General features: G+C 56.2%; 2 protein-coding genes across 4 annotated transcripts in view; both read left to right on the top strand.

Annotated features, from left to right (window-relative positions):
* Positions 1–26,950, top strand: part of LOC310827696 (uncharacterized protein) — a 751,453-nt gene that overhangs the window by 412,367 nt on the left and 312,136 nt on the right. The window contains exon 9 of one of the 2 annotated variants that reach the window (XR_014556480.1): positions 24,434–24,654. The exons of the other annotated variant lie outside the window; for it this stretch is intronic. The gene's annotated coding sequence lies outside the window, so the exon portion shown is untranslated. Of the gene's footprint in view, positions 1–24,433; positions 24,655–26,950 lie in introns of those variants that run through there. 2 annotated transcript variants of the gene reach the window in all.
* On the top strand, positions 88–9,957 carry CHPF2 (chondroitin polymerizing factor 2). Of its 2 annotated transcripts, none has more exons than XM_083704071.1 (5): positions 88–250; positions 638–1,078; positions 3,443–4,007; positions 5,198–5,380; positions 8,547–9,957. In XM_083704071.1, exons 2-5 carry the CDS (start codon positions 756–758, stop codon positions 9,822–9,824), a joined length of 2,349 nt encoding a protein of 782 aa, XP_083560197.1. In that variant the 5' UTR covers positions 88–250; positions 638–755; the 3' UTR covers positions 9,825–9,957. The 2 variants fall into 2 exon arrangements, with proteins under 2 accessions (XP_083560197.1, XP_083560198.1); XM_083704072.1 differs by having other exon boundaries at positions 135–226.

The following is a 26,950-nucleotide window of genomic DNA, read 5'->3' on the forward strand; positions in this document are numbered from 1 at the left end:
CCGCCGGGCCCCGGGGCACGCCGGGAAGGCGAGTCTGGGCGGACTACGGCGCCCGGCCTGCCCCGCGCGGGAAGGGGCACCTGGGAAATGGAGTCCGCCCTCTTCCCCGGAGGGAGGCGCCGCTGGGGCGGAAGAAGAGGAGCGGGAGGAAGCGCGAGGGGCCGCCTGGCGGGGACGCGGGGAGCGTGTGAACGCCAGACACGTGTCGGGGCCGAGCTGCGGAAGGGCGCGAGGAGGACGGGGGCGGAAGGTGAGCCCCGCGAGCCGGGGCAGGAGCGAGGGGGGAGCCGCCTGTATCGGAGGGGAAGGGGCAGCCCGCCCGTCGGGGGCAGACGCGAGAGCAGCCGGCCAGCCCCGCTCCGGCCTCGGCTCCACCGGGGGCACGCGGGCGTCTCCAGCGAAGGGACCCCCGGTGGCCCCTTCGTGCCCCCCCCCCCGAGGGCGCGTCCTGGAGGGGGTGACGTTGCCCCGGCGCCCACCCGTCCCGATCTCTTAAAGCTCTGCGCTCAGCCCCGGCCTTAGACGGCGCGGTCGGGGTGGTCCCCTTGCCCTCCTCCTGGGGGCCCGTCGGGGGCGGGTGCCGCTGTCTTCCACGGTGACCCCTTTCCTTCCTTCCTCCCTCCCTCCCCGCTCCCAGGTTCGCGCTTCGCCCGGGCCCTGGACGGCGCGCCCGGCAAGGCGCCCCGCTGCCCCTCGGCTCGCCGCTCCATGGTCGCGGAGCCCCGGCTGCCCCGTCCGGGCGCCCGCCGCCGGCCATGCGCGTGGCCACGGTGCTGGCGGTGCTGCGCCCGGCGCTGCCGCTGCTGCTGGGTCTGTCGCTGGGCTGCAGCCTGAGCCTGCTGCGCGTCTCGTGGATCCAGGGCGACGCCGGAGACTCTTGCGCCGACGCGGCCGGCGGAGCCGCGCTCGGCCATGGGCGCCGGCCCGACGGAGAGGGGCTGCCGGGGGCCGGAGGAGGAGGAGGAGGAGGAGGAGCGGGGCCGGGCAGGAAGGCGGGCGAGGAGTCGCAGGAGGAGTTCAAGCCGCGCATCGTGCCTTACTACAGGGACCCCAGCAAGCCCTACAAGAAGGTGCTCAGGTAAGGGGCGAGCCTGGAGGGGGCAAGCCTTCTCCCCCTCCCCAGAGCTGGGTTCCAGGGGCTTTGGGGAGGAGGAGCACTGTCATGCTCTGCCAGCCTAACCTCCCCGTGGCCCAGGATCTTTTGTTTGAAGACCGTAAGGTCCTCCGTGGGACATACCAGGAGAGGCGGTCCCCTAGGTACGAGGGTCCTAGGCTGTATAGGGCTTTAAAGGTTAAAACCAGCACCTTAAACCTGACCCTGTACTCCACTGGGAGCCAGCGCACTGGATGAATGTGATCCTGCGGCAAGGACCCCGTAAGGAGTCTCGCCTGTCATTCTGCACCCGCTGGAGTTTCTGGGTCAGGCTCAAGGGCAGCCCCACATAGAGCGAGTTACAATAATCCAGGCTGGAGGTGACCGTCACTTGGATCACAGTGGCGAGGTCAAAGTCCTCTGGCTTTGGGGAAGCAAAGATTCTCAGAAGAGAACTAGGAATCTAGATAGACTGCCTCTGTACCTGGAGGTTCCAGAAGAAGAGTCTCCCTGCCTGGTCCCTTTAGTCCAGCATCCACTTCTCACAGGGTTCAGTCAGATGCCTATTATGGGAAGCCTTCAAGCAGGATTTGAACACAAGACCTCCTGCTCCCTCCCACGGGAGGCGCAGCATGATCTTCCTGGCTAAGAGCCCTCCATGGCCCTCTCCTCCTCCTCCATCTCCATGAATTTGTCCTTTTAAATCCACCCAGACTGGTGGCCATCCCTGCCTCCTGTGGCCGGGAGTTCCGCAGTTTAACTCTGTGCTGTGTGAATAAATACTTCTTTTTCTCTGCCCCGAGTCTGACCAACATTCTGCTTCATGGGATTCCCATGAGTTCTAGCGTCATGAGACTAAGGAGGGAAACTTTTCCTTCCCTACTTTCCCCTTGCCATGCATGATTTCATAACCTTCGGTCAGGGCTTTCCTTTGGTGCGCTTCCTGTGCGCTGGGGAGAACCCCGCTTGGGTGCTGCTGCTCCTCACATTGCGGCAGGGAGTGGAGGCAGGGAGAGCATGGCTCAGCTGCATTGAGCTGGTGGTGCCCTTTCCCCGGGAGAACGGGCCCGCGTGCCCCATGCACCCTGATCTAGGGGCGGCTGCTGCTGTGGTGCAGGTCTGTGGGGAGGGAGGAGCGTTCACACTCATGAGGAGTTCCCCCTCTTTCTATCTGCACCCCAAGGAACCTGTGGTGTGTGAGTGCCCAGGAGCAGCGTTGTAAGCCTTCCCCCAAGTTGTGGTAGCTCAGGCTCCCAGCTGCACACAGAGAGGTCTCTGGCCCCGTTGGTGGCCATTGGGCAAGGAGCAGAACCTCAGACTGAGGCCAGAAACACAGGCCCATTCAGTGCTCTCCAGGCCAAGATTGATGGGGCTTTCCTTCTTTAAGTTCTCAAAGCTCCTAACCGAGCTCAGGGTGGTCCTCTGAACTAGCCAGATGTTTAACTGAGACGCAATCAGTCTGTCCTTTGAAAAAGAAGGCTTTAGAGTCTCCTTGCCCAAAAATGGCAACTAGGCATTCTGTTTGGGCGACTGGAACCCTGATTTAAGTGCCTAGCTTATATATATTGAGTTTCTAACACTGAAAGCATCCAGGGGTCTCCCCGTCCTGCAGTGAGACCACCAGGCTGAGTCTACTGTGGTACCTTGGTTCTCGAACGTAATCAGTTCTGGAAAGAATAGCCAGCGGCTGCAACGGACGTTCAGCTTCCAAAAAACATTCAAAGACGGGAAGACTTACTTCCAGGTTTTCCACGTTCAGGAGCCGATTTGTTCGTCAGCTAAGCAGTTTGAGAACCAAGGTATCAGATGTCAAAGAGAACAACAACTACCAAACTTTTAGAAGACATCTGAAGGCAGCCCTCTTTAGGGAAGTTTTTAATGTTTGATGTATTACGGTATTTCAATATTTGGTTGGAAGCCACCCAGAGTGGCTGGGGAAGCCCAGCCAGATGGGCAGGGTATAAATAATATGTTGTTGTTGTTGTTGTTGTTGTTGTTGTTGTTGTTGTTGTTGTTGTTGTTGTTGTTGTTACCACTGCATTTTGTTTCCTTGAATAGAGTTAACTCTTTATAGGGAAGTTTTTAATGTGTGATGCTTTACTGTGCTTTTATAATTTGCTGGAAGCTGCTCCGTCAGATGGGCGGTGGGTAAATGATTTGTTGTTGTTGTTGTTACTACCTTCCCTGGCACTGGAGATTTGTTCCTTTCTTGCTGACCTGCCCCTGACTCCAGCCCTGACCACATCTGTATGTCGCATTGCATCGTATCACAGTTCCGAGCGCCTTTTTATTTTTGTCTCTTTCCCCTTGAGACAAAAAGCTCCCCTTCTTCTTCTCCTCCTTGCACAGGACACGCTACATCCAGACAGAGCTGGGCTTCCGCGAGCGGCTCTTTGTGGCCGTGCTGACCTCCAAGGCCACCCTGGGCACCCTGGCCGTGGCCGTCAACAAGACGGCCGCCCACCACTTCCCCCACCTCCTCTACTTCACGGGGCTGCGGGGGGCCAAGGTGCCCCACGGCCTGGCGCTGGTGTCGCACGGGGACGAGCGGCCCGTGTGGCTCATGTACGAGACGGTGCGCTACGTCCACCAGCACTTCGGGGGCGACTTCGACTGGTTCTTCGTCATGCAGGACGACACCTACGTCCAGCCGGAGCGGCTCAAGGCGCTGGTGGCCCACCTGAGCATCCACCAGGACGTCTACCTGGGCCGGGCGGAGGAGTTCATTGGCGGGGACGAGCAGGCGCGCTATTGCCACGGCGGCTTCGGCTACCTGCTCTCCCGCAGCCTCCTCCTCAAGCTGCACCCTCACCTGGACAGCTGCCGCAACGAGATCCTCAGCCTGCGGCCGGACGAGTGGCTGGGCCGCTGCCTAGCAGACTTCCTGGGCACCAGCTGCACCTCCCAGCACCAGGTGGGCAGGCGGGAGTCCCACGGGGCTAGAGACAAGAGTTCCACAGGGCCAAGGGGCTGGGAGATGGGGCATGGAGGGAGGGAGGCAGGCGGGAGTCCCACGGGGCTAGAGACAAGAGTTCCACAGGGCCAAGGGGCTGGGAGATGGGGCATGGAGGGAGGGAGGCAGGCTGGAGTCCCACAGGGCTAGAGACAAGAGTTCCACAGGGCCAAGGGGCTGGGAGATGGGGCATGGAGGGAGGGAGGCAGGCGGGAGTTCCACAGGGCCATGGGGCTAGGAGATGAGGCCAGGCAGGCAGGAGTCCTACAGGTCCAGAGGCAAGAATCCCAAAGGTCAATAGGCTAGGAGATGGAGCCAGGCAGGCAGGACTCCCACAGGGCCGAGGCTGGGAGATGAAGCCAGGCATGAGTCCCACAGGGCCAGATACAAGCCCCCCACAGGGTGAAGAGGCTAGAAGATGAGGCCAGGCAGGCAGGACTCCCACAGGCCAATGGGCTGGGAGAAGGAGCCAGGCAGGCAGGCAGGCAGGAGCCCCACAGAGCCAGAGCTGCTCCAGGGAAGCCAGGGCCCTCTTTACGCTTTGGAGTCGCTCCCAGCGGGACATCTGAGCAAATGCTGTGGGGCTCTCTCAGCCTCCGACTTGCTACTTCTGTCTCTCTGGGTTTTTTTCATATCTGGGGAGGCAGTGAGGGGGGACTTGGGAGACAGGGGTTGGTTAAGGCAGGCCTTGCCTGCTCCCTGCTCTGCTTCGAAGAGGCCTGCACTTGCCAGATAGCCCCATAGTAGTGTCTTGCTTGGGCTTAGGGGACAACGCCGCCGCCGAGTCCCAAGACAAATCTCCACATTCTGAGATGTTTAAGTCGGGGAGAGAGAAAAGCCGGGAAGGATTTGTGCAGAAGAGCAAAGGGAGCTGGCTGGTCATTGCCTTTGTCCGGCTCTCTGTGGCTGCAGGGAGCATGTCGGGAGATTGGAGCCTGGAGGCGAGTTCGAATTCCTACTCAGTGAGAACACAGGCTAGCAGACTTTGGGTCACAAGCTTAACCTGCTTCGCAGGGTGTTGGTGGGGAGGATTAAACATCTGCATCACATCTGCTTTTGGGGATGGAAAAAGAGGGAGCTGATAGTAAGTCTTTGGTGCAAATGCTTCTTCAGAGAAGGACCAGGAGACCATCATTTCCTCCCTCTCTTAGGGCCAGAATTACCTGTCCTTTGAACTGGCCAAGAATGCGGACCCAGAGAAGGAGGAGGGAGAGGAATTTTGGGGAGCGATTGCCGTGCACCCCGTCACGGAGCCCACCCTCATGTACCGCCTGCATAAGAGGTTCAGCCGGATCAAGCTGGAGCAGACCTACCAAGAGATAGAGGAGCTGCAGGTAAAGAGGCGAGAGAGACCCCCAACACCCCCCCCAAACTCTCTCTCTGCTGGGGGTGGAGAGGATGGAGGCCGCCGGGTGCTGGTCTCAGGCAGGGAGGGTGGGAGCAGCTGTGGGTCACCTTCCGGCAAGGCAGTGAGGGGTCACCGGTTTCCTGGGATTTCTAAGACAGGGTCCCTTCCAAAGAAGCAAACAGGGTGACACCAGGGGCCCCAAGCGTCCCTGATTCTCAGGGTGTCCCTGGAGGGGGACGCAAAGTCATCCTTTTGCACACTGTTCTCTCTACACAGCATCTGGTGTAACGGAAAGTCTGCTTTTTTTGTTTGGTTCAGACTACAAAGGAGCTGCTGGGCAGGATCAGACCCTGCAAGCTCCACCTTCTTCAGCTGAGGATCTTCCAGTAGGGGCAGCTGGAGGCTTCTGGGTGCTCACTTTGGGGTGCCTGCAGCAGCTGCTGGGCCCAGGCTGGGAGCGTGGGGTTGGTGGCTGAGAGCCTGGAGTTCTGGCAACTCAGCTTCATTCTTAGATGATGATATTATTATTATTAACAATAATAATAATAATAATAATAATAATAATATATTTATACCCCGCCCATCTGGCTGGGCTTCCCCAGCCACTCTGGGCAGCTTCCCAAAAAATACTAAAATACAGTAATGCATTAAACATTAAAAACTTCCCTAAACAGGGCTGCCTTCAGATGTCTTTTAAAAGTCAGGTAGTTGTTTATTTCCTTCACATCTGATGGAAGAGTATTCCACAGGGCAAGTGCCACCACCAAGAAGGCCTTCTGCCTGGTTCCCTCTAACCTCACTTCTGGCAGGGAGGGAGCTGACAGAAGGCCCTCGGAGCTGGATCTCAGGGTCCGGGCAGAACAATGGGGGTGGAGACGCTCCTTCAGGTATACGGGGCCGAGGCCATTTAGGGCTTTCAAGGTCACTTTGAATTGTGCTTGGAAACGTACTGGGAGCCAATGTAGGTCTTTCAAGACTGGTGTTATGTGGTCCCAGTCACCAGTCTAGCTGCCGCGTTCTGGATTAGTTGTAGTTTCCGAGTCACCTTCAAAGGTAGCCCCACATAGAGCACATGGCAGTAGTCCAAGCGGGAGATAACCAGAGCATGCACCACTCTGGCGATTGCCTGCAGGGAAGGCTCTGCTGGCTAGTTTGGGTCATTTCCCTGCTGCCCCTTGTGCAAAAGGGCTCAGGGGGGAAGAACTATCTGGCCTGCCCTGCTGCCCCCCCCCCCAGGAAATAACTTCTGGCTCTCTCTCTCTCTCTCTCTCTCTCTCTCTCTCATCCAGCGCACTTGCAGAGAGAGCCATTAGTTGCCCTCCTGATGGAGGAGAGCCTTGGGGGTTTTCTGGGCTCTGCAATCCAGCCCAGGTGCCTCAGACGCACCCCCTGGGAGCAGAACATGAACCAACTGAGCCCATTTGGCACCTTCCCTCCCCCCAGCCCCCACCCGCTTTGGCTTCTGAAATGTATTGCAGCAATAGAATCACAGAACTGCGGAGTTGGACAGGACCACAAGGTCATCCAGTCCAGCCCCCTGCAGGGCCAGGAGCCACAGCTCCAGAATCGCTGGCAGGTGGCCCCCCAACCTCTGCTTAGGAATCTCCAATGAAGGAGAGTCATCACATGTTGGGCCTGGTGGGCTGGAGACCACCGGGTGGGTCTAGCTGCAAAGAGCCAGCCAGCAGTAGTGGCACTACTCAGAGTAGGAGTGAACTCTTCATTAGCAAGAACACCATGAGTTTCAGGCCTGACAAGCCCAGTGGTTCATCCCCCGTAGGTCCTGCCCCCATGAATTTCATTTCAATTCACTTTTAATTTGTATACCGCCTTTAGGTATTACTATGCTCAAGGCATTTTACAAGCTGAAGAAACAAACAAAACAAACAGCAAAGATCATACACGTAATAATCTGATCCAAAGCATAAAAGTCACAATAATTTATATCAGTTACCCAGACTGAAAGTCCCTGCCTTCCCACAGCCATCTCCAAGTCTCCTTCTCTCCAGGGCTTTTTCCAAGCAATTAGAGGCTGTGCCTGCGTTCAGCCTACTGCTGCCCTGCCCATTTCAGCCCTCTTCTGGTTCTGGGAGACAAGGTGGGAAGGGAGTGTGTTGCAGCAGAAGGAGGAGGAGACACCCTGTGCTTCTTCCCCAGCCAGACCCCTCTCTGCCTCTTGGCATTCCCTCCTCTCCCGCCTCAGCTTCTGTCTCTGGTTCTGTACTGCTCTCTGCCACAGACTCCCCCTGCTCACTAAGCCCTGTTCCCTCTTCAGCTTCCCACACCTCCTCCTCCCCACCTTCTCCCTCTGACTCCAACCAGACACACCAGGCCTTGTAGATTCCTTCAGCGTCCTTTGTTTCGGGCTGAGCTATACTTTTTGGAAACCCCCTTTTCCAGCCCCTGCCACGGGGTGGTCCAGCTGTGCTGTAGCCTTATTGGAGTTCACCGATTGGGTCTGCGTTGCTCCCGGACAGGAGGAAGGAAGTCAAAAGACACCGAGGGCTGGTTCAGAGAAAGAGTTCTTTATTTCTGCTCTCCGGAACAGCAGAAAGGCACTTGCGAGGTCAGTCCACAGCAAGTCCAAAGAAATGAGAGATTTCATGGAGTATATATATCCTCCAGGCACCCTCTCTCTCCTTCCCCAGGAATCCAACCACATCAGCCTATACACTCAGGTTGACATCTCATATGTTCCTGCTCCGGTATTCTTAACCATAAAAGGGTATTCCTTCCTGTACTTCTGACCATAAAAGGGTATTCCTGTTCCTACTCTTATCTTGGAGCAAGACGTCACCAACTCCAAAAACACACTCTGGCGCTGTTCCCGGACTAGGTCTGTGCATCAGGACGTAAGTTAAGACCTAGACATGTCATCCCTACTCCACTAGAACAGCCAAGGTCATCCTTGCCATCACAAACTGATAAAGGAGAGGGCTCTGAGCACTTGTTTATACAGCCAGGTTTTTGTTTATACATTGACTCAGAGCTCAAGTGAATGGATTTTAGCTAAGGAAAAATAGGGATTTTGGTGCCCATTTCAAACTGTCTGCACACTCAGTTTTGGGTTTGGGAAACCCATTCCTTCAGTGCAGCAAGGGTGAAGGTCGGGGGTCGTCTTAACGGAGGCTCTCCTCCTCTTTCCCTGGCAGGCTCAGATCCGCAACCTGACAGCGCTGATGCCATCGGGGGAGGCAGAGCTGTCGTGGCCCGTGGGGGTCAGCGCCCCCTTTTCCCCCAAGTCCCGCTTCGAGGTGATTGGCTGGGACTACTTCACGGAGCAGCACCTCTTCTCCTGCCCCGACGGGGCCCCCAAGTGCGAGCTGCAGGGGGCCAGCAAGGCGGACGTGGGCAACATCCTGCAGGCGGCGCTGGAGCAGCTGAACCGGCGCTACCAGCCGCAGCTGCGCTTCCGCAAGCGCCGGCTGCTCAACGGCTACCGCCGCTTCGACCCCACGCGGGGGATGGAGTACCAGCTGGAGCTGCTGCTGGAGGCCGTGACGCAGAAGGGCCACAGCCACCTCCTCTCCAAGCGCGTCCAGCTCCTGCGCCCGCTCAGCCAGGTGGAGATCATCCCCATGCCCTACGTGACGGAGGCCACCCGCCTGCAGCTGGTGCTGCCCCTCACCGTGCCGGAGCTGGACTTCCTGGGGGGCTTCCTGGACGCCTTTGCCACCAACGCCCTGGACGCCAGGGACAACTCCCGCCTGACCCTGCTCTTCGTCTACGACCCCTACGACGCCCAGCGCGTGGGGCAGGTGGACGTCTTTGCCGGGGCCAAGGCCATGGTGGCCGAGCTGGAGAGGCGCTACTCGGACGTCAAGATTCCCTGGATCAGCGTCAAGACAGAGGTCCCCTCCCAGGTCAAGCTGATGGACATTGTCTCCAAGAAGCACCCCGTGGACACCCTCTTCTTCCTGGCCAGCGTCTGGACGGAGGTCACGGCCGAGGTCCTCAACCGCTGCCGCATGAACGCCATCAGCAGCTGGCAGGTCTTCTTCCCCGTCCACTTCCAGGAGTTCAACCCGGCGCTGGCTTTCCGTGGGGGCGAGCAGGCAGCCGGCGGGGGCGCTTCGGCCGCCTCGGACTTCCCTCGGGACGGGCGCTTTGACCGGCAGGCCTTCTCGGAGGCCTGCTTCTACAACGCGGACTACATGGCGGCCCGCGCAAGGCTGGCGTCCGACGTGCTGGACCGCGAGGAGGCTCTGGAGGGCCTGGAGGCCTTTGACGTCTTCCTGCGCTACTCGGAGTTGCACGTCTTCCGGGCGGCGGAGCCGGGGCTGGCGCAGAAGTATGTCTTGCGGGGCTGCAACCCCCGCCTGAGCGAGGAGCTCTACCACCGCTGCGTCCTCAGCAACCTGCAAGGACTCGGCTCCCGATCCCACCTGGCCATGGCGCTCTTTGAGCAGGAGCAGGCCAACAGCACCTGACCGGGGGGGGGGCGCAAGGAGGGAGGCTGCTGTGCTTGGCGGCTGGGGGGGGGGGGAGACGGAAAAGAGGACCCACTGACCCAATTTTTACAGAAAACGAGAAAACCAATTAAACGTTTCCTTGCTGCTGCAATTGCCCAGCCAGTGTCACCTGGGTCTCTCCTCCTGTTTGGGGGGTGGGGGGGGGGAGAGGGACAGAGCAACAGCAATAGTTCAAAACAAAAAAATTCCTTCCAGTGGCACCTTAAAGACCAACTAAGTTAGTTCTTGGTATGAGCTTTCGTGCGCATGCACACTTCTTCAGATGCCAGGTATCTGAAGAAGTGTGCATGCACACAAAAGCTCATACCAAGAACTAACTTAGTTGGTCTTTAAGGTGCCACTGGAAGGAATTTTTTTGTTTTGACTATGGCAGACCAACACGGCTACCAATCTGTAACCAGCAATAGCTCAGTCCTTGATGGGGGCGGGGAACCAGAGAGAACTTAGAATAATGGTTGGCATTGCACGGGGGGGGGGGGGGGGGAGTCAAACGGCTGAGTTATCAGCACTGACGTGGGCTCCCCCTGGGGCGCAAGCCTGGGCCGTGTGCATGGGGGGGGGGGAGGTTGCCCAGACTACAAGACCCGCCTCTCGGCCTGGCTGCTGATGGGGTCCAACGGAAAGCAGAGCAGGACACCAGCTTGGCACCAGCTGGGCTGCAGGAGTTGATGGAAGGAGGTATACAGTGGTACCTCGGGTTACATACGCTTCAGGTTACAGACTCCTCTAACCCAGAAATAGTACCTCGGGATGAGAACAGAAATCGTGCTCCAGCGGTGTGGTGGCAGCGGGAGGCCCCATTAGCTAAAGTGGTGCTTCAGGTTAAGAACAGTTTCAGGTTAAGAACAGACATCCAGAATGAATTAAGTTCATAACCCGAGGTACCACTGTACAAGACGCTATCCAAGAATGCCTTAAGGACTCCCCTCTGGATTTGTTACCATTTTCTTCTCCTGAAGATATCCCGCAAGGCAGCAGAGGTTTAAGATCCGGGTTTTCCTTTTCCTAGATGGGCTTCTACCTTCCGAGGTTGACCAGCCCCTTAAAATCATAGGATCAAAACTGTAGACTTAGAAGGGACCACAAGAGTCATCTAGTCCAACCCCTGGCAATACAGGTCTCTTTTTGCCCCATGTGAACCCATGATCTGGAGCAGGGGTAGGTACCCTAAGGTCCGGGGGCCGGATGCGGCCCAATTGCCTTCTCAATCCAGCCCACAGAGGATCTGGGAATCGTGTTTTTACATGAGGAGAATGTGTCCTTTTATTTAAATTGCATCTCTGGGTGATTTGTGGGGCATAGGAATGCGTTCATTCCTCCCCCCCCCAAAAAAAAATATAGTCCGGCCCACCGCGGGGTCTGAGGGAGGTGGACCGCACCAGCTGAAAAAGGTTGCTGACCCCTGATCTGGAGGGTGTCCATCTCTACTGACTGAGCGGTCCCAGCCCTTGGCAGCCATTATTCTGAAAGAAGATCTCCCCCCCCCCCAATTCCCACGGTTTCTCTGCTCCCTAGTTGGCTACTCCCAGCGTTGGTGGCCATGCGCCCCTTCTCCGGCTGTCCTCCTCGCGAGCAAAAACTCCCCAAGGACTGGTGAGCACATGGCCCGCAGGTCTAAGCTGCCTTGGGCGGGGTGCAAATCCGCCCTCCTCAGCAACTGAGCGGGGGCTGCTGCTTCTGAGGAGGGGGCGTCCCATCGTCTGACGCTGCCTCCATCCCCACGTGCCACAGAAGCGCCCCACTTCCGAGCGGTCGGGCTGCCCTGCCGTGAGAGCGGCGCATATAAGGGCTGGGGGGGGGGCGCCTCTCCCCCTCTCTCCGCAGCACCGCGCAGGCGCCTGGCGAAAGAGCAACGCGTGTGCCCGAGCCGGAGACCCCGCCAGGTACGCGGGTCCGGCGGCGTGGGAGAGGGGCGCAGCGCCGGCCCTTCGCACTTAGTTTTCCCGGGGGGCTGTTTGGGAGGGCAGCCTTCCTCTCCGCGCGGGCCAGTCGTCTGTCTCTCACGCTGCGCGCCCCTTGCCCAGGAGGGGCCGCGACCTGCGCCCGAGACAAAGCCCCCCACCCCCATTCCCGAGGCGGAGAAGGGCTGTGCTGGGGCCGACGAAGTCCCGCGACCCTTCTGGGGCGCAGCCTTCCCGCGGAGATCCCCGCGCTCCTGCGCGCATCTTGCGCGCCTCCGCCGAGCTGGGCTCCCCTTTCGAGCCGGCGGCGGGCATCGGCCTCTCCCTGCCCGGGCAAATCAGGGGGCGCCTGGCCGAAGAGAGGCTGCTCCACTGCCCCTGCGCCCTGTTTACTTTTTCCCTTCCAGACATGGATCCCGCGGCTCCGCTGCGCGCCGGCCCAGCGCGGCCCCACCGCCGCGGCGTAAGAAAATGGGGGCGCCGGGCGGCTGAAGTCTAAGCGACCCCGCCGCCGCCGCCGCCGGACCTTTGAGATCTACCTGGCCCAGAGCAGGTAGGCTCGGCCGCTTGCAGGGCGAAGGGACGCCGGGGCGGGGGGTGGTCTGTGGTTCGAAAGCGCAGCCGGGCTCTCGAGAGGGGAGGTCGGAGGGGTCTCTTCCTGCTCCCTGGCTGTGCGGGTTTCCTTGCCTGCGCGACTTGCCGGCCTCGGCAGGTCGGACAGCGCAGCATGAAAGAGCAGCTGCTTGGGAGGCAGAATGTCAGTTCCGGCCTGAAACCCAGAGGAAGAGATGCTGAGCTGAACCGAGGGGTCTGACTCTGTATCTGGCAATTTCCTACGTGCTGATGTGTGTGGGGAGCACAAAATGCCAGCGGCTGAGCCCTCCCCTCCTCCTCGCGCTTGGGGAGGCCCTGGAGTGACCCCACTACCCATCCCCCAAAGTCTCAAATATCCTGGGACCTGTAGGAAGCATAAAGTTGGAAGGCACCCCAAAGGTCATCCAGTCCAACCCCCTGCAATGCAGGAATTGCAAGCATTAACTAGGGACTGGGAGCAGCCTCCGAGACCCTATAACACCGGTCCTGAAATACCTACATTGGCTCCCAGGACGTTTCGGAGCAAAATTCAAATTGTTGGTGCTGGCCTCGGTCCAGTATACCCGAAGGAACATCTCCACCCCCATCATTCTGCCCAGACACTGAGGTCCAGTTCCGAGGGCTTTCTGGTGGTTCCCTCCCTGTGAGAAGTGAGGTTACAGGGAACAAGGCAGAGGGCCTTCTTGGTGGTGGCGCCCTCCCTGTGGAACACCCTCCCATCAGATGTCAAGGAAATAAACAACTATCTGGCTTTTAATATTCTGTTGGGAGCTGCCCAGATGGGTGGGGTGTAAATCAAATACTATTACAATTTATTATTATTATTATTATTATTATTATTATTATTATTATTATTATTATTATTATTTACCTAGTCACTCCGTCCCTCCTGTGCTGGCAAACTCCCCTTGCCCCAGGAGGGTTCAGTTGGGCACCCCTACATCTTGCCCCCCACGATGCCCCCTGGTGGGTGCCTCCTTCCTGCAGGTGGGTGCTGATTCTGCCAGATGGGTGGGGGGTGCTGGGCAACTCCCTCGGCCTCACAGTCAGCCAAGCAGTTGGATGACGACTCCTGCATTGCAGGGGGTTGGACTTGATGACCCTTGGGTGCCCCCAACGCTATCATTCTAGACTCCGTTTCCCCAGGGATCTGTGACCCACCACCACCACTGTGTCCCTGGGTGTGGGAATGATTTGGCCTTTGCCTCCGGCAGCTCCTCCTCTTCCTCCTCGGGGTTTTTCTTCTGTGCTGTGTTGCCATCACAGCTGCATGACGTTTCCGAAGGAGGCAGCTCATCTCTTGGAAGCCTCTGCCTGATGGTGAGTCGTGCCCCCCCCCCTCCTGGAGAATCACAGCAGACTGGTCCAGGCGGCAATGATGGGGCTGCCCACCCCCCAAGCCTGGATCTGACCCCTGGAGCCAGCTGGGTGCCTAGTTGCCTTGGGTCAAGCAAGGGGCTTTTCTGAAGGTGATGCCCTGCTCTCCTCCTGGGTTGGTGGAAGCAGAATGGGGATGAGTCTGTGTCTGGCAAATCTGCAATGAGCCCCTCTGGCCTGGTTGCAGGCAGGATCCTGACCACCTCTGCTTTGGGCTCCTAGCTCCAGTTGGAACCCCCGGCCACTGAGCAGAGAGAAAAATAAAACCACTTGTAGGAGCTGGCTGGTTCTTTGTGCAGGGGAGGGGCAAGGAAGAGAGGCTTCCCTGCTCTGTGTGGCCCCCTCCCTTGCCTGAAATGGGGGGGGAATGAAGGCACGGAGGGGTGGGGGTGGGTTATGTGCAACTCAAGGGGGAAGATGTAGTCCAACCTTCTTAAGCCACTTAACTCCTGTCTGGCAGCAGTGTTGGGGTCCTTTTGCCCCTGGACCTGGTCTGTCTTCCTTTTCCCGTTACTCCAGGGAAAAGTCCTCAGCGGTCTGACCTTTATGTGTGTTTGCAGGGTCCTGCCAGGCTTGACTAGGCTTCAGCCACTGAAGTAGGGAGAGGGAAGAAACCACAGAGCAGGCCTATCCTAGGTGCCAACCCCCTGGGTGGCCAAGCAGTTCCCTCGCTGCAAGAAGCCAAGTTACAGGGAACCAGGCAGAGGGCCTTCTCGGTGGTGGCACCCGCCCTGAGGAACGCCCTCCCAGCAGATGTCAAAGAGAAAAACAACTACCAGATTTTTAGAAGACATCTGAAGGCAGCCCTGTTTAGGGAAGCTTTTAATGTTTAATAGGTTATTGTATTTTAATATTCCATTGGAAGCAGCCCAGAGTGGCTGGAGAAACCCAGCCAGGTGGGCAGGGTATAAATAATGAATTGTTGTTGTTGTTGTTGTTATTATTATTATTATTATTATTATTATTATTATTATTATTATTATTAAATTCCCTGTGAAGGGGCCGGACACCCACAAATTTTGGTGCCAGGGCCACGCATGCCGCATGGCATCCACAGCCCCCAGCACCCATTGTCGCAGGGCCCAGTTGGCACTCCTGGGGCCGATCCTGCATCTCTGCCATAGCAGGAGTTGTGTGTGTGTATCACAACTTTGCTAGTCCAGTGGGGAGCGAGGACAGGCAGCCTTCCCGCCCAGTCCCCTGCCGGCTGCAGAGTCAGTGAGTGTTCTCTCCTGGGTCCTCCTTGCTGCTGCATTTTTAAAGGCTGTGAGCAAGCAGCCCAGACTCTGACTCAGCAGCAGTAGCCTTGGACTGGGCATGATGGAGGAGAGCTGATGAGGTGGGAGGCTGGCAAAGCTCTCTCTGATTGGCCGGAAGGAGCTAGGTGGGTGGGTGGCAGGAGGCAGGGCTGGCCCCCAACCTGGATGACTTGGAAAGAGCATTAGATAAATTCATGGGGGGCGGGAAAGAGCCAGGATGGGTGTGCTCTGTACTGGGCACAGGGGTAACCCGTGAAACGTGGTCCAGGACCGGTCCAGAATCCAAAGGTTCTGCTAGGAGTCAGTCCGACAGGACCAAGGCAGGAAACCAGGCAAGGACAGGTACAGGATCTGGCACACAGCAATGTTGCTCCCGCAACCTGGGGCAGGGTCCAACAGCCTTTTATCTTTGTCAGGGTAATGGCCGGTCCTGATCCCCCGGCAACTCACCTCCCTGTTTCACCCAAAGGTGAGCACTCCTTCTCCGAGAACTCAGGTCTTTCCTTCTCTCAGACCTCAGTCTCAGCAGCTCGGGAGACGTTGGTGGGTTACTAGACCCAGAGGCCGCCTCAGCCTCCCCTGACCCAACCAGTAGTGGAGCAGCTGGAAGTGATGGCCCAGCTGAAGGCAACGAGGTCATCCCCGCATCTGGAGCCAGGGTAGGCTCAGGCCCCTGACTCGGCCCAGCTGGTGTTTGCTGCAGGGGAACCTGTGCAGACTGGGGCTCTTCAGAATCAGGACCCAGGCTTGGTTCGGGTGATGCCTGAGGCAAAGGGTCCGGTGCAGACTGAGACTCCTCTGGCTCCGAGTCCCAGGCCATCACACGCTCTGCCCTCCTCCGCAGCGGGAGGCAGGAAATGCTGCCAAATCCCACTGGAAAGAGAAGCTGCTGAATTGCAACTTATCACCAAACTTAAAACCATGGAGAGACCTGGTCTGAACAAAGACCTTGGATTCTTATCTCATTATACATGACAAAGCCATTTTTCACCTTCTCACCCCTTGCTTTTTCCTGTAAGACCTATTGCAGTCGTTAAGAGTCGGCATCACAGCTATCTGCCAATCACCCATTCCCACCACCCTTCTGAGTAATACCCCTCCCCACCTTCTCACTATATAGAAGGGTCTGGAAACTTCTGTTTCAGTGTATCTGAAGAAGTGTGCATGCACACGAAAGCTCATACCAAGAACTGACTTAGTTGGTCTTTAAGGTGTTTTGGATGGTCATTTGTCATGGATACTTTAGTTGTTATTCTTGCCTTGCAGGGGGTTGGACTAGATGATCCTAGGGGGTCCCTTCTAACTCTAGAAGCGTTCAGCAAGCCCAATACAAAAATATTGTTGGTTGCCTTTATCGCTTCTGAGCTGCTGACATTAAGGCAGGAGATGCAACTGAGCATTTATTTGCTTTTGGGACACCGGGATATGTTGCTTCAGGGTGGAGAGCATCTCACTATCTTGTGCATTTTTGCACGTGTGTGTGTGTTTGTGTGTGTTCCAGCTTCCTCAGTGCACTCCTAAAGATCTGGCTTGGCTGACAGACCAAGTGGCAGACCCTTTGGTGGCTATGAAGTCCTGGAAATCCAGGACCAATCCGGTCAGGTCCTTAATTGACAAAACATGTCAAGCCAGGTGTGCAAGGAAATGTAGCTGTGTCTTCCCACCCTTAGAACAGGTGGGGGTGGGGAGCCTCCTAGCCATGACAACAGGTGTGGGGCAGCTAAGGGCAGGGCTTGAAAGGAACAACCAGGGGCTTAGACTGGGCTCCCAGTAGCTCCACTGCTGGGGCAAGGTCTGCTCTCTCTTATTTATTCCATAAAACCCACACACTGCTCGATGGTCAATACCACCCCTCAAAGCAGTTTACAAAAAAATAAAAAAAACCAAGGGAAAATGTATTAGTTTAAAACCGATGAAACGCTTAAATCCACATAAACTTTCAAAGCATCCAGGCAGGCTTGTTGAAACAAGCATATTTATAGCAGGCGCCGGAAAGAGTATGGGGAAGGTGCCTGCTTGATGTCAAGAGGCAGGGAGTTCCAAAGGGCAGGCGCTGCCACAATAAATGATGACATTCTGACAAATGCGGGAAATGGGCATGTTGTGGCATCTGGAGCCGTGCCTGTTCTGCCAATCAAAGCAGTTGAGTGGCTGCATGGCAGGGGGGGGGGGGTAAGGCAAAGTCTTAGGTAAGCTGGTCCCAAGTTATGAAGGGCTTTCTATACTAAGAGGAACACCTTGATCTCAGCCTGGTAGTTGATGCAGATCTTTGAGCACAGGGCTCAATCCTGTCAACACCAACTGCAGCTCCAGACTGTGCCACTCAAATTGCAGTGTGGACTAAAGTTGCCTAATCCTCCAGGATTAGGGGCCTTGATGGTTAAGCATCCTTAGTTTCATGCCAGATCTGTCCTTGCACCAGGCGGTCAGCAGCACCAGACCTGAGCACATGAGAAAGTCCTGCTGTGTCCTGTCTTGGTGAGACTGCAGGCTTCTCTTTTGTATTCTGCCACTGCTGAACCCCCTCCCCAGCCCCCATGGGGCTCCTTGGGAGAAAGGAACTGGGTGAGCTGATTCCCCCACAGCCTCCCTATTTTTCGCACCCTAGGGTTTTCTCTTGCTCCCCCCCCAATAAATTTTTTATTAAAGTTTGAAAAAAAATAAATTAAAAAGACTAATATCGAATATCTTTTTATCAAAGATAAGAAAAACTATATAAAAACGCAACCCCAAAAGGGGGTGGGAGAAAGAAAGTAAAGGGGGAAAGAGGGGAAAGGAGAAGAATCAGAAGTTTTTGTCCTTTTCCCTCAAGTTTTCTCTTTTGAAAGGACTCCTCCCTCTGCAAACTTCAGGGCTCCCCCAAGGGCGTCGGGGGCTCCCCTTTGTTTCTTCCTCGTCCTCTCTTGTGACTACAATCCGAGCCTTAGGAACCGGGTTAATTATTAGGAGGGAGCGATAAGGGCGGATGTTTTGAGCGACGGAAAGGCGTCTTGCAAAAGGGTCCTGGAAGCGAAATAGGCGAATGATCTGGGCTCAGCAGGGCCCCGTCATGGGCCAAAGGCAGGCAGGCGGTGCAAGCGTCGCGGGTTCGCCGGGGAGGATGGACGAAGCGGCTGCCCGAGTCTCTCTCCGAGGCTGGGCCCTCGCGCGCTTCCTTCAGGCGCACAGCAAGAGCCACGTGGAATCATGCCCAGGACCTGGCTGTAGTTGTCCATTCCTTTTCTCCTGAAGCCAGGGAGATCCGTTTGCTCTCCCTCCCTCTCCAGAACAAGGCGCCCTTTGCTCAAGCGCCCCCACCCACCCCAAGCAGGCCTCCCGCGGTGACAGGTGATGCTGGAAGATTCAGGGCGGATGAAAGACCGTCCTCCTCTGTGCAAACTGCGGAACTCACTCCCACAGGAGGCAATGATGGTGACCAACCTGGGGGCTTGAAAAGAGGGTTGGACGAATTCATGAAGCTGGAGAGGGGTATCCTCGGGAAGGTTGTGGACGCCCCTTCCCCGGAGGTTCTTCAGCAGAGGCTGGACGGCCATCTGTCGGGGATGCTTTAGCTGAGATCCCTGCATTGCAGGGGGTTGGGCTAGATGACCCTCGGGTCCCTTCCAGCTCTACGATTCTATGATTCTGTCCAGCAGTGCTTCTGAAGCCCATGTGCTGGAAAGTTGCTCTGGCGCTGGAATCCCGCTTGCTGGTTTCCCATAATGGGCATCTGGTTGGCCACTGGGAGAACAGGAAGCTGGGCAACAAGGACCCAGAAACTCTTTATTATATCATGGAGGAGGGGGCTATCGGTGGTCAATTGGAGATTTGGAAGGGATCCCCAAGGGTCATCTAGCCCAACCCGCTGCAATGCAGGGATCTCGGCTCAAGCATCCCTGACAGGTGGCCGCTCAACCTCTGCGTAGAAACCTCCTTTGGAAGGAGAGTCCACCGCGTCCCGGAGGAGACCTGTCCAGCTCCCACAGTCGAGGCACCTGTGCTTCTGAATGCCGGTTGCTGGAAACCGCCGGAGCGGAGAGTTTCTCTTGGGCCGGATCCTGCTTGCTGGCTCGCCGCCCTCCGAGGCCCCTGGGTGGCCCTTGTGAGAAGCGGGTGCTGGACCAGAGGGGGCCCCTTGCCCTGATCCGGCAGCCAGGCTCACGGGACGTTCTGCTGCGGATGGAGATGGCCTCGGCCGCCCCGTCCGGTGCCAAATCCTCCCCCGGCTTTCGCAGCAGCCCCCCGAAGCCCGCGAGGTTCTTGGCAGGCCTGGCGAGGTTGCTGAGCCTCTGCATCTCCCCAGCAACGCGAAAGGCATTATACTGTTCCCATGGAAACTCGGGCAGAAGCATTTGGGAAGGAAGAGGGGAAGGAAGGGAGCTGCCGTGTGGGTCTTGGCAGCCCCATCGCGGCGGCGGCGGAGGAGCTTCTTTGTCTCCTCCTGGCCCGCACGGACGGCAGGGCAGAGGAGCAGCAGCCCCGGCTCCTGGGGAGGCGCCCCTCGGCGCGCCCGGCCGGCAACTCCCGCCGCCTCTCCGCAGCCCCCCAGTCCCGGGCGGCGGAGCGCCAGAGCATTACCGCGCCTGGCCTGCGAGGCAGGGAGGCACCCACGAGCCCCAGAGCGGACCGGACCAGGACCGGGGCAGCCGGGTAAGTGCGAGTGTGTGTGTGGACGGGGGGGGGGCGCCGTGGGGACCACCTTCTCCGCAGACTATCCGCGCCCACGTGCACAAGGCGGCCGGGGGCGCGGCCGCAGAAAGGGCCGGCCGAAGCCCGGGGAGGGGATGCCTCGGGGGAGGGGGGAATGGGTCAGCCATGCGGGGAGGGGGGGGCACGGAAGGGCAGCCATTTGCTGGCCCAAAGGGGGGCTTCCGCGGTTGGGCTGCTGCTAAGATGTTGCCGCTTCTCTCTCCCGGAGGAGGCGGCGTCTTGGACTCCCCCCCCCCCCGCGGTTCATTTGCTTGTGCCGAAGGTAAACTTACCTGGAGTGAGTGACCCCCCCCCAGTGCCATCACCTGCTGCCTCCCCCCCCTCCCCGACACCTCCATCTGCTCGGACGCTGGCAATCATGAGGAGGGGGCGGGTATTATGGATGCCGGAGCTCTTGGCGTCCGGAGAGGACGAGGTTGGCACTGTGCCCCCCCGCCCCCCCAGCACATTCACAGAGCCTCCTGGGCAGGCTGAGCATCCCCCGCCCTTCTGCAATGGTCAGCCCCACGCAGGACCCCTGTCTGCCCCAACTTCGGCTAGGAGGAGGGGGGGCATTTTCGTTGGACTGCGGGGGTGAGGGAAAGGGGGCGCCCCCTTCTCCTCCCCTTGCACCGTGGTTCCAATCCTGGTTCTCTAATGGCTGTTAAAGAAACACAATCCCACTGAGAACACCCGTGCCTCTAACGAGTCGTCCACATTGTCTCCAAGCCCCGGGCAGGAGACCTACCTGTTGAAACCAGAGGTGGGCAGGAGACGCTCAGTTCCCCTTCCCCGTTGTTCTGTGGGCTTTGGAAGTCCACCGGGGATGGGCAAAGGCAGGGAGATGAAGCCCTCTAGCAGTTTCTTCCTTGGCCAGAATCTTTTGGATCACCCAGCGCAGAGTCCAGAACCTCACCTCACTCTGCTTCAGAGTCCAGAACCTCACCTGGCACCTGGTGTTTCCTTGCCAGTGGCATCCTTCTCCCATGCTGGCAGCCTGCCATCTGATGCCACCAGAGCTAGTGGAGATGGTCACTGCCCCCTTGAGAGGCAGGGGCAGGAAAGGGGGCTGGGGGAGGGAGTCTGGTGGCAGTGGCAAGGACAGAGAGGTCTGCTCCAGGCCCTCTGGTAGATGACGGTAAGTTCTCCCAGCAGCCCCTTCAGCGCCTCCTGTGTGGGCCCTGGACCCCCTGCTGGCTGAGGCCTGCCCTTTCAGGTACACCTGGCAGTCAGGGGCTCCTGCTCCCCCAACTCTGATTTACCTTGTGTGCATCTCACAACAATATCTGTGCTTGGAGAAGAGCGTGGCTCTGATATGTGCCAAATTGTTGTGCTCCTGAGAGCCACTCGCTGGGGCTTCTCTGCATGAGGTTCCTGCCTTTGGAGACGGACCAGAGTCTGACCCTGGAGGTCAGGCAGAGGTGCTGTGAGGCCTTTCCGGCTGCTGCCTTTGTTTGGGTCGAGCTGCTGCTGTTCCCCTGCCCCACCCTGGGGAGACTGGAGGTTGAACTCACATTAAACCCCTCTTCCCCTCCTTGAGAGGTGAGCTCTTGTCTCGGGGCTCCCAGGCAGCCCAAGGTGATGCAATTGTGCTTGGCCTCTTAGGAATTCAGTAGGACATTTCTTCAGTGCAGGATGAATCCTTCGCGGGAGGCCCAGGGCACAGCCAGGCACCTGAAGCTCTGATCCAGAGAACACATGACTGTAGAGGTCCATGCTTGGCTGGGGGGGCCTCCTCATCCTGTGTTCCTCCACCCCGCCCTTCACCTCCCAGGGCCCAGAGGCATTAATTATGCTGCCTGTTTTATTTACTGGTTTTATAAAACTGTTTCTATGCCGCCTTTCTCTCCAGAGAGCACTAAGAATATTTGCAACCAGTAAAATAACCAATACATAATAATTAAAACAAACCACACCAGTAAAATATTTATATTATTACAGTGGCTAGGATGCTGAAAACTAGCATCATTGGCCAAGGAATGCCTAAGCAAATGTGTTTTTAATGCATGCTGGAAGCAGCTAACAGTTAAAGTGGTAAAGGGTAAAGGGACCCCTGACCCTTAGGTCCAGTCGTGGCCGACTCTGGGGCTGCGGCGCTCATCTCGCTTTACTGGCCGAGGGAGCCAACGTACAGCTTCCGGATCATGTGGCCAGCATGACTAAGCCGCTTCTGGCGAACCAGAGCAGCGCACGGAAATGCCGTTTACCTTCCCGTCACAGCGGTACCTGTTTATCTACTTGAACTTTGTGCTTTCGAACTGCTAGGTTGGCAGGAGCAGGGACCAACCAACGGGAGCTCACCCCGTCAAGGGGATTTGAACCACTGACCTTCTGATTGGCAAGTCCTAGGCTCTGTGGTTTAACCCACAGTGCTACCTGCGTCCCTAACAGTTAACAGCTAACCGTTGGTGCCTGCCTATTCTCCAAGGGTGGGGGGGAGCTCCTTCCCACAGCATCCTAAGGTGGCGCAGTTAACAGGGCCGCTACTGAAGGTCTTGGCTGGTCACTCCCAATGGCTCCATACAGACATTGAACCGCACTGAAAGTATGTCTTTCATCTGCTCAGCCCCCACCCCTGGGCTTCTGCCCATGAGCCACATTGGGCAAAGGGGCAAGAGAGCATCTGGTCAGTCAGACCACAGCATGGGGCTTGGCCACACCCTTGGCACAGAACTGAAATTGACCCCATGGAAACTGGACAAGACAGGGGCAGCGGACACTTCACTGGAGCTTGGATTAACAATAGTGCTCAGGCAGCAGCTGCTTCAGAGGCCTGGCCTTCAAAATGCCTTGCCAAATGGTCACAACCGACTTGTGGTTTCTCACTCCCCTGACCCACCGAGGCCCCCCGTTGTGTCCCTGGCCCTCTCTTCTACACAGATTCAAAATGTTTCAGAAATGCTGGAGACTGGTAAACAGTAGCTATCTAAGCCCCTTAACCCTGAGAGTAAATCTCAGGAGCATTGCTTCAGATCTGGAATAGCTCCGATGGTAGAGCATGAGACTCGTAACCTCAGGGTTGTGGGTTCGAGTCTCGTGTTGGGCAAAAGATTCCTGCATTGCAGGGGGTTGGACTAGATGAGTCTTGTGGCCCCTTCCAACTCTACAGTTCTTTGATTATATTATTAGGGAACCGGAAGAAAGCCCAGCCCAGAAGGATGCAGGAAAGGGGGGGCTGTGGCTTGACCTTCTGATTGTTGCCCATTGGAGTGATAAGCTTCATAGAATAATAGAATTGCAGAGTTGGAAGGGTCCCAACAACCAGCTAGAACAACTTCCCGCAATGCAGACGTCCGATTCCTAATCAATGCTTGATGACAGTAATGGAGGGCTGAGAAGAGTGAGGGGTCCCTAGAAGGCACCATTGGAGCAGACTGTCCATTTCACTTAAAAAGAAAGGGGGGGGGGAGACCACAGATGCATAAATGAGTTTAGACCAGGAAGGATGAGAAATAAATACAGGAAAACTGGTGGATTTGTCCCTTGGAATCTCTCCAAGGCTGGACAAATGGATGTTTCCCAAGAGAGGCAGTTGTCTTCTGATGTCAGTTTCCACCATGAGTGGCCAGAGCCCCCTCCCCCTCATCCTTCAGCCATCTCCACTCAAAAGGAGGGTGGGGGCCAGGCAGGAAACAAAAACAGAAGTTGGCCCCTCTCTTCTTCATCATGATGGCATCTTTCCTCAAGAAGGCCAGAGACTCTCTGGATGTGAGATCACAGAATTGTAGAGTTGGAAGAGACCCCAACTCATTAATCCAACCCTATGCAATGCAGAATTTGCAACTAAAGCATCTATGACAGACGGCTATTTAACCTGATAAAAAACTCCAGTGAAGAGAGTCCACAACCTCCCCAGTCTGTTCTACTGTGGAATGGCTCTTACCACCAGAAAGTTCTTCCTGATGTTGAGTTGGAAACTCCTCCCTTGTTGTCTGAATCCATTGGTTCAGGTCCTGCTCTCTAGAGCAGGAGAAGACAAGCTAGCTCCGTCTTCCATGGGGCAGCTCTTAAGAAACTTGAAGATGGCTATCATAGCTACAACCAATCTCCTCTTATCCAGGCTAGACATCCCCAGTTCCCTTGATCTCCTCTGTGCATGTTCCAGCTTGTCAATGGTCTTCTTAAATTGTGGCACCCAGAGCTTTACACAGTATTCCAGGTGTGGTTTAAGGCAGAATAGAACGGTAATGTGACTTTCCTTGATCTGGATACTATATTTCTGTTGGTGTAGTCTAGAATAGCATTACCTCCCTCCCTTTCTCTCTCTCTCTCTCTCTCTCTCTCTCTCTCTCTTTCTTGGCTGCTGCTGCATCACACTGTTGACTGACATTAAGCTTGTGGTCCACTAAGACCCCTAGTTCCTTTTCACATGTACTATTGCCAAGGCAGGTGTTCCCCATCTTTTATTTGTGCAGCTGGTTCTTTCTGCTCAAGTGTCTTTTAACTTAGAACCTTGCATTTGTCCCTAGTGAAATTCATTTTGTTAGTTCTCCAGTCTGCTAAACCCTTGTTGGACCCTGATTCTGTGTTCTGTGGCATTAGCTACCCCTACCAGCTTTATATCATCTGCAGACTGGAAGGGCACCCCCTCAATTCATTTGTAAAGGCTTTGAACATCAAGAGACCCAGGGCAGAACCTGTGGCACCCCACTTGTCATTTTTCCCCCCAGGTTGATGAGGAACTATTAATGTGTACTCTTCGGGTTCAGTCAGTCAACCTGCTACAAATCCACCTAACAGTTACCTCATTAAACTCACATTTTACCAGCTTCTTCGCAAGAATATCACGGGGGACTTTGTCAAAAGCCTTACTGAAATCAAGATGCACTATGTCCACAGCATTCCCCTGATCCACCAATCCTGAGTGCATGTCTGACTACACTCAGCTTTCTCTTGCTTGTTTTATCATGAAACCCAGGAAAGCATGATCACTTCCTCCCAAGTCTCCCAGTATGTCCACTTTGCTGGTCAGGTCCTCCCTCTTGATGAGGACCAGGTCCAAGATTTGAACCTTACATTCTTGGCAGAGTTTGTGTCCCAACAGGAGGTGAAGTCTCCCATGACTACTATATCTCTCCTTTTTAAACGTTTGGTAATCTGCTCTAGGAAGGCATCATCCAAGTCTGGCTTGGTGGTCTATAGCAGACACCCACAGTAGAGTCATGGTTGTTTCTCTCTCCGACAATTTCTCCTCCTTCCTTCCTGCTTGGTCTATTCCTTTTGAATAGGTTATACCCCTCAATCATAGTTGCTGGCTCCCTGGGGCTCTGGGTACCCAAGCACCCACAAAACTCTCCATGAAGGAGCCAGGCACCCACAAATTTTGGCACTAGGTCCATGCATGCTGCATGGCACCCATGGTCATGGGGCCAAGCTGGCACTCCTGCCCTCAATTCTTGCATTCTTGTCATGAGTCTCATCCCATCATATTTCAGTAATGCCTATTAGGTCATATTTGCCATCCTGTATTAAGAGCTCCAGTTCCTCTTGCTTGTTCCCATACTGTGTGCATTACTATAGAGTCAACTGAAACCGCGAGTCATTCCCTCCAGCTGCTTCCTTCTTGTAGTTTCCTGCCCTTTAGCAGGTTTCTGGAGCACCACTTCAGTTTCCTGTGCGTTATCCCCAGGTGTTCTTCTGTCATCTATAATGCTGTCTCCCTCCCTCTCAAGTTCTAGTTGAAACCTCTCCTGAACAGCTTTGCGAGGCTCTTAGCAAACACATTCTTGCCAACCGCTGTGAGGTGCAGCCCATCTCTTGCCAGAAGGCCTTCCTTGTGGAAGCGGAGACCATGGTCCAAGAAGCCAAACTCTTCCTGATGACACCATCTGGGGGGTCCACCAGGAATTGCAAGGGGTGGGAAGAAGAGAGGCCAACAGACCAAGGAGCCCTTTCTTTTCCCCAAAACAATTTAATCAAGCTTCTTCTAAGCCTGGTCCTCCTGGGGGATGAGGAGAACACCAGAAGAACCTGGCTCTAACTGGATCTAGAGTGGCTGGGGAAACCCAGCATGATGGGCAGGGTATAAATAATAAGTCATCATCATCATCATCATCATCATCATCAGGCCAGCTTCTTGTTCTCATCGTGGCCAACCAGATGCCCCAAAGGGAAGAAGCTCTCAAACAGGACCAGAGTAGAACAGCCCATTCTCCCCAAGGCAAGGGGGGGGGAAGAGTAGGGAATCTGGGGTTTGCAGCCTAGTTAGCAAGCAGGCTAAATGAACGAGAGGGGGATTCCCCTGCCCCTGCGCTGTGGGTTCTTGGATCAGGCCAGAGGCTGCAGGGAGAGATGGGCTAGAAAACAAGGGCACGTTATTTAGTCTATTCTTTTTTGCAATCACATATTTATTATGTCTACCAACAGCTTTGACAATAACAGCACTTGGAATACTTGCAGCCCCAGTCACAGAAGGCTCTTGAAAGAAAACATTTAGGTTCATGCATACCTGTGTGGCTATTTCCTAACTCTGTGTGTGCACTTAAGAGAAGCGATGGGGGGCTCTTCCTTCCCTCCCTCCCTCCCTCTCTTCCCCAGGGCCATGTCTGTCTCCCCAGTTGCCAAGAGTGACTGGCTTGCGGCTGAAGTGCTTCTTCCTTCTGAAGGAGCTTCCAGGAGGGAGAGAGTTCAAGGTGGGCTGCTCATCATCCAGCCTTGTCCCCCTCCGTGGCCTCAGAAATGCGCTGGGTTCCTGCAACCCTTGCAAGGGTGTGTGTGTGTGTGTGTGTGTGCGCGCGCGCGCAAACACACCCATTCCCAAGCGGCCTTTGGGATCCATTGGGAATGTGGGCTGGGATCCATCAGAATCGGACCCCAGAGGTCTTCAAATAAAAATATTCAAAAGCCGTATCACTCTGAAGAGCCAGATAAATGCAACCCAGCAGCATCCCATTGAGCTGGAGGGAAGCTCAGGGGTCTCCAGGTTCAGCCTCTTCCTGCTGAGCCCCTGCTTTAAAGCCTCCAGGTGCCCTTTCTCCAGGAAGCCCTCCAGTTCTTTGGGGCCCCTGAGCACACCTGGAACTTCAAGAGAGGGTCATAAACAGCGCCCCTCCTCAGGTTGCTCCTGGCCCATTTGGGAGAAAGCAGCCTTTGGAAGTTCCATGGGGCAGGTTGGTTGGTGGGTGCAGCTTCCCCCCTTGGTGGGCTCCAAGGTGGCCGCACGTGCACCCCTGTCCCCCCAAAGGGGAGGCACAAAGGTGGCCCCCCAGCAGAAGGAGACCCGGCTTGTGGCTCGGGTGGGGCTTGCCTCGCTGGGGGGGTCAGTCGGGCCCTGTGTGTGCGCATG

This window comes from Podarcis gaigeae (assembly GCF_964106915.1).
Source record: "Podarcis gaigeae genome assembly, chromosome: 12".
In the NCBI taxonomy this organism is placed as follows: Eukaryota; Metazoa; Chordata; class Lepidosauria; order Squamata; family Lacertidae; genus Podarcis; species Podarcis gaigeae.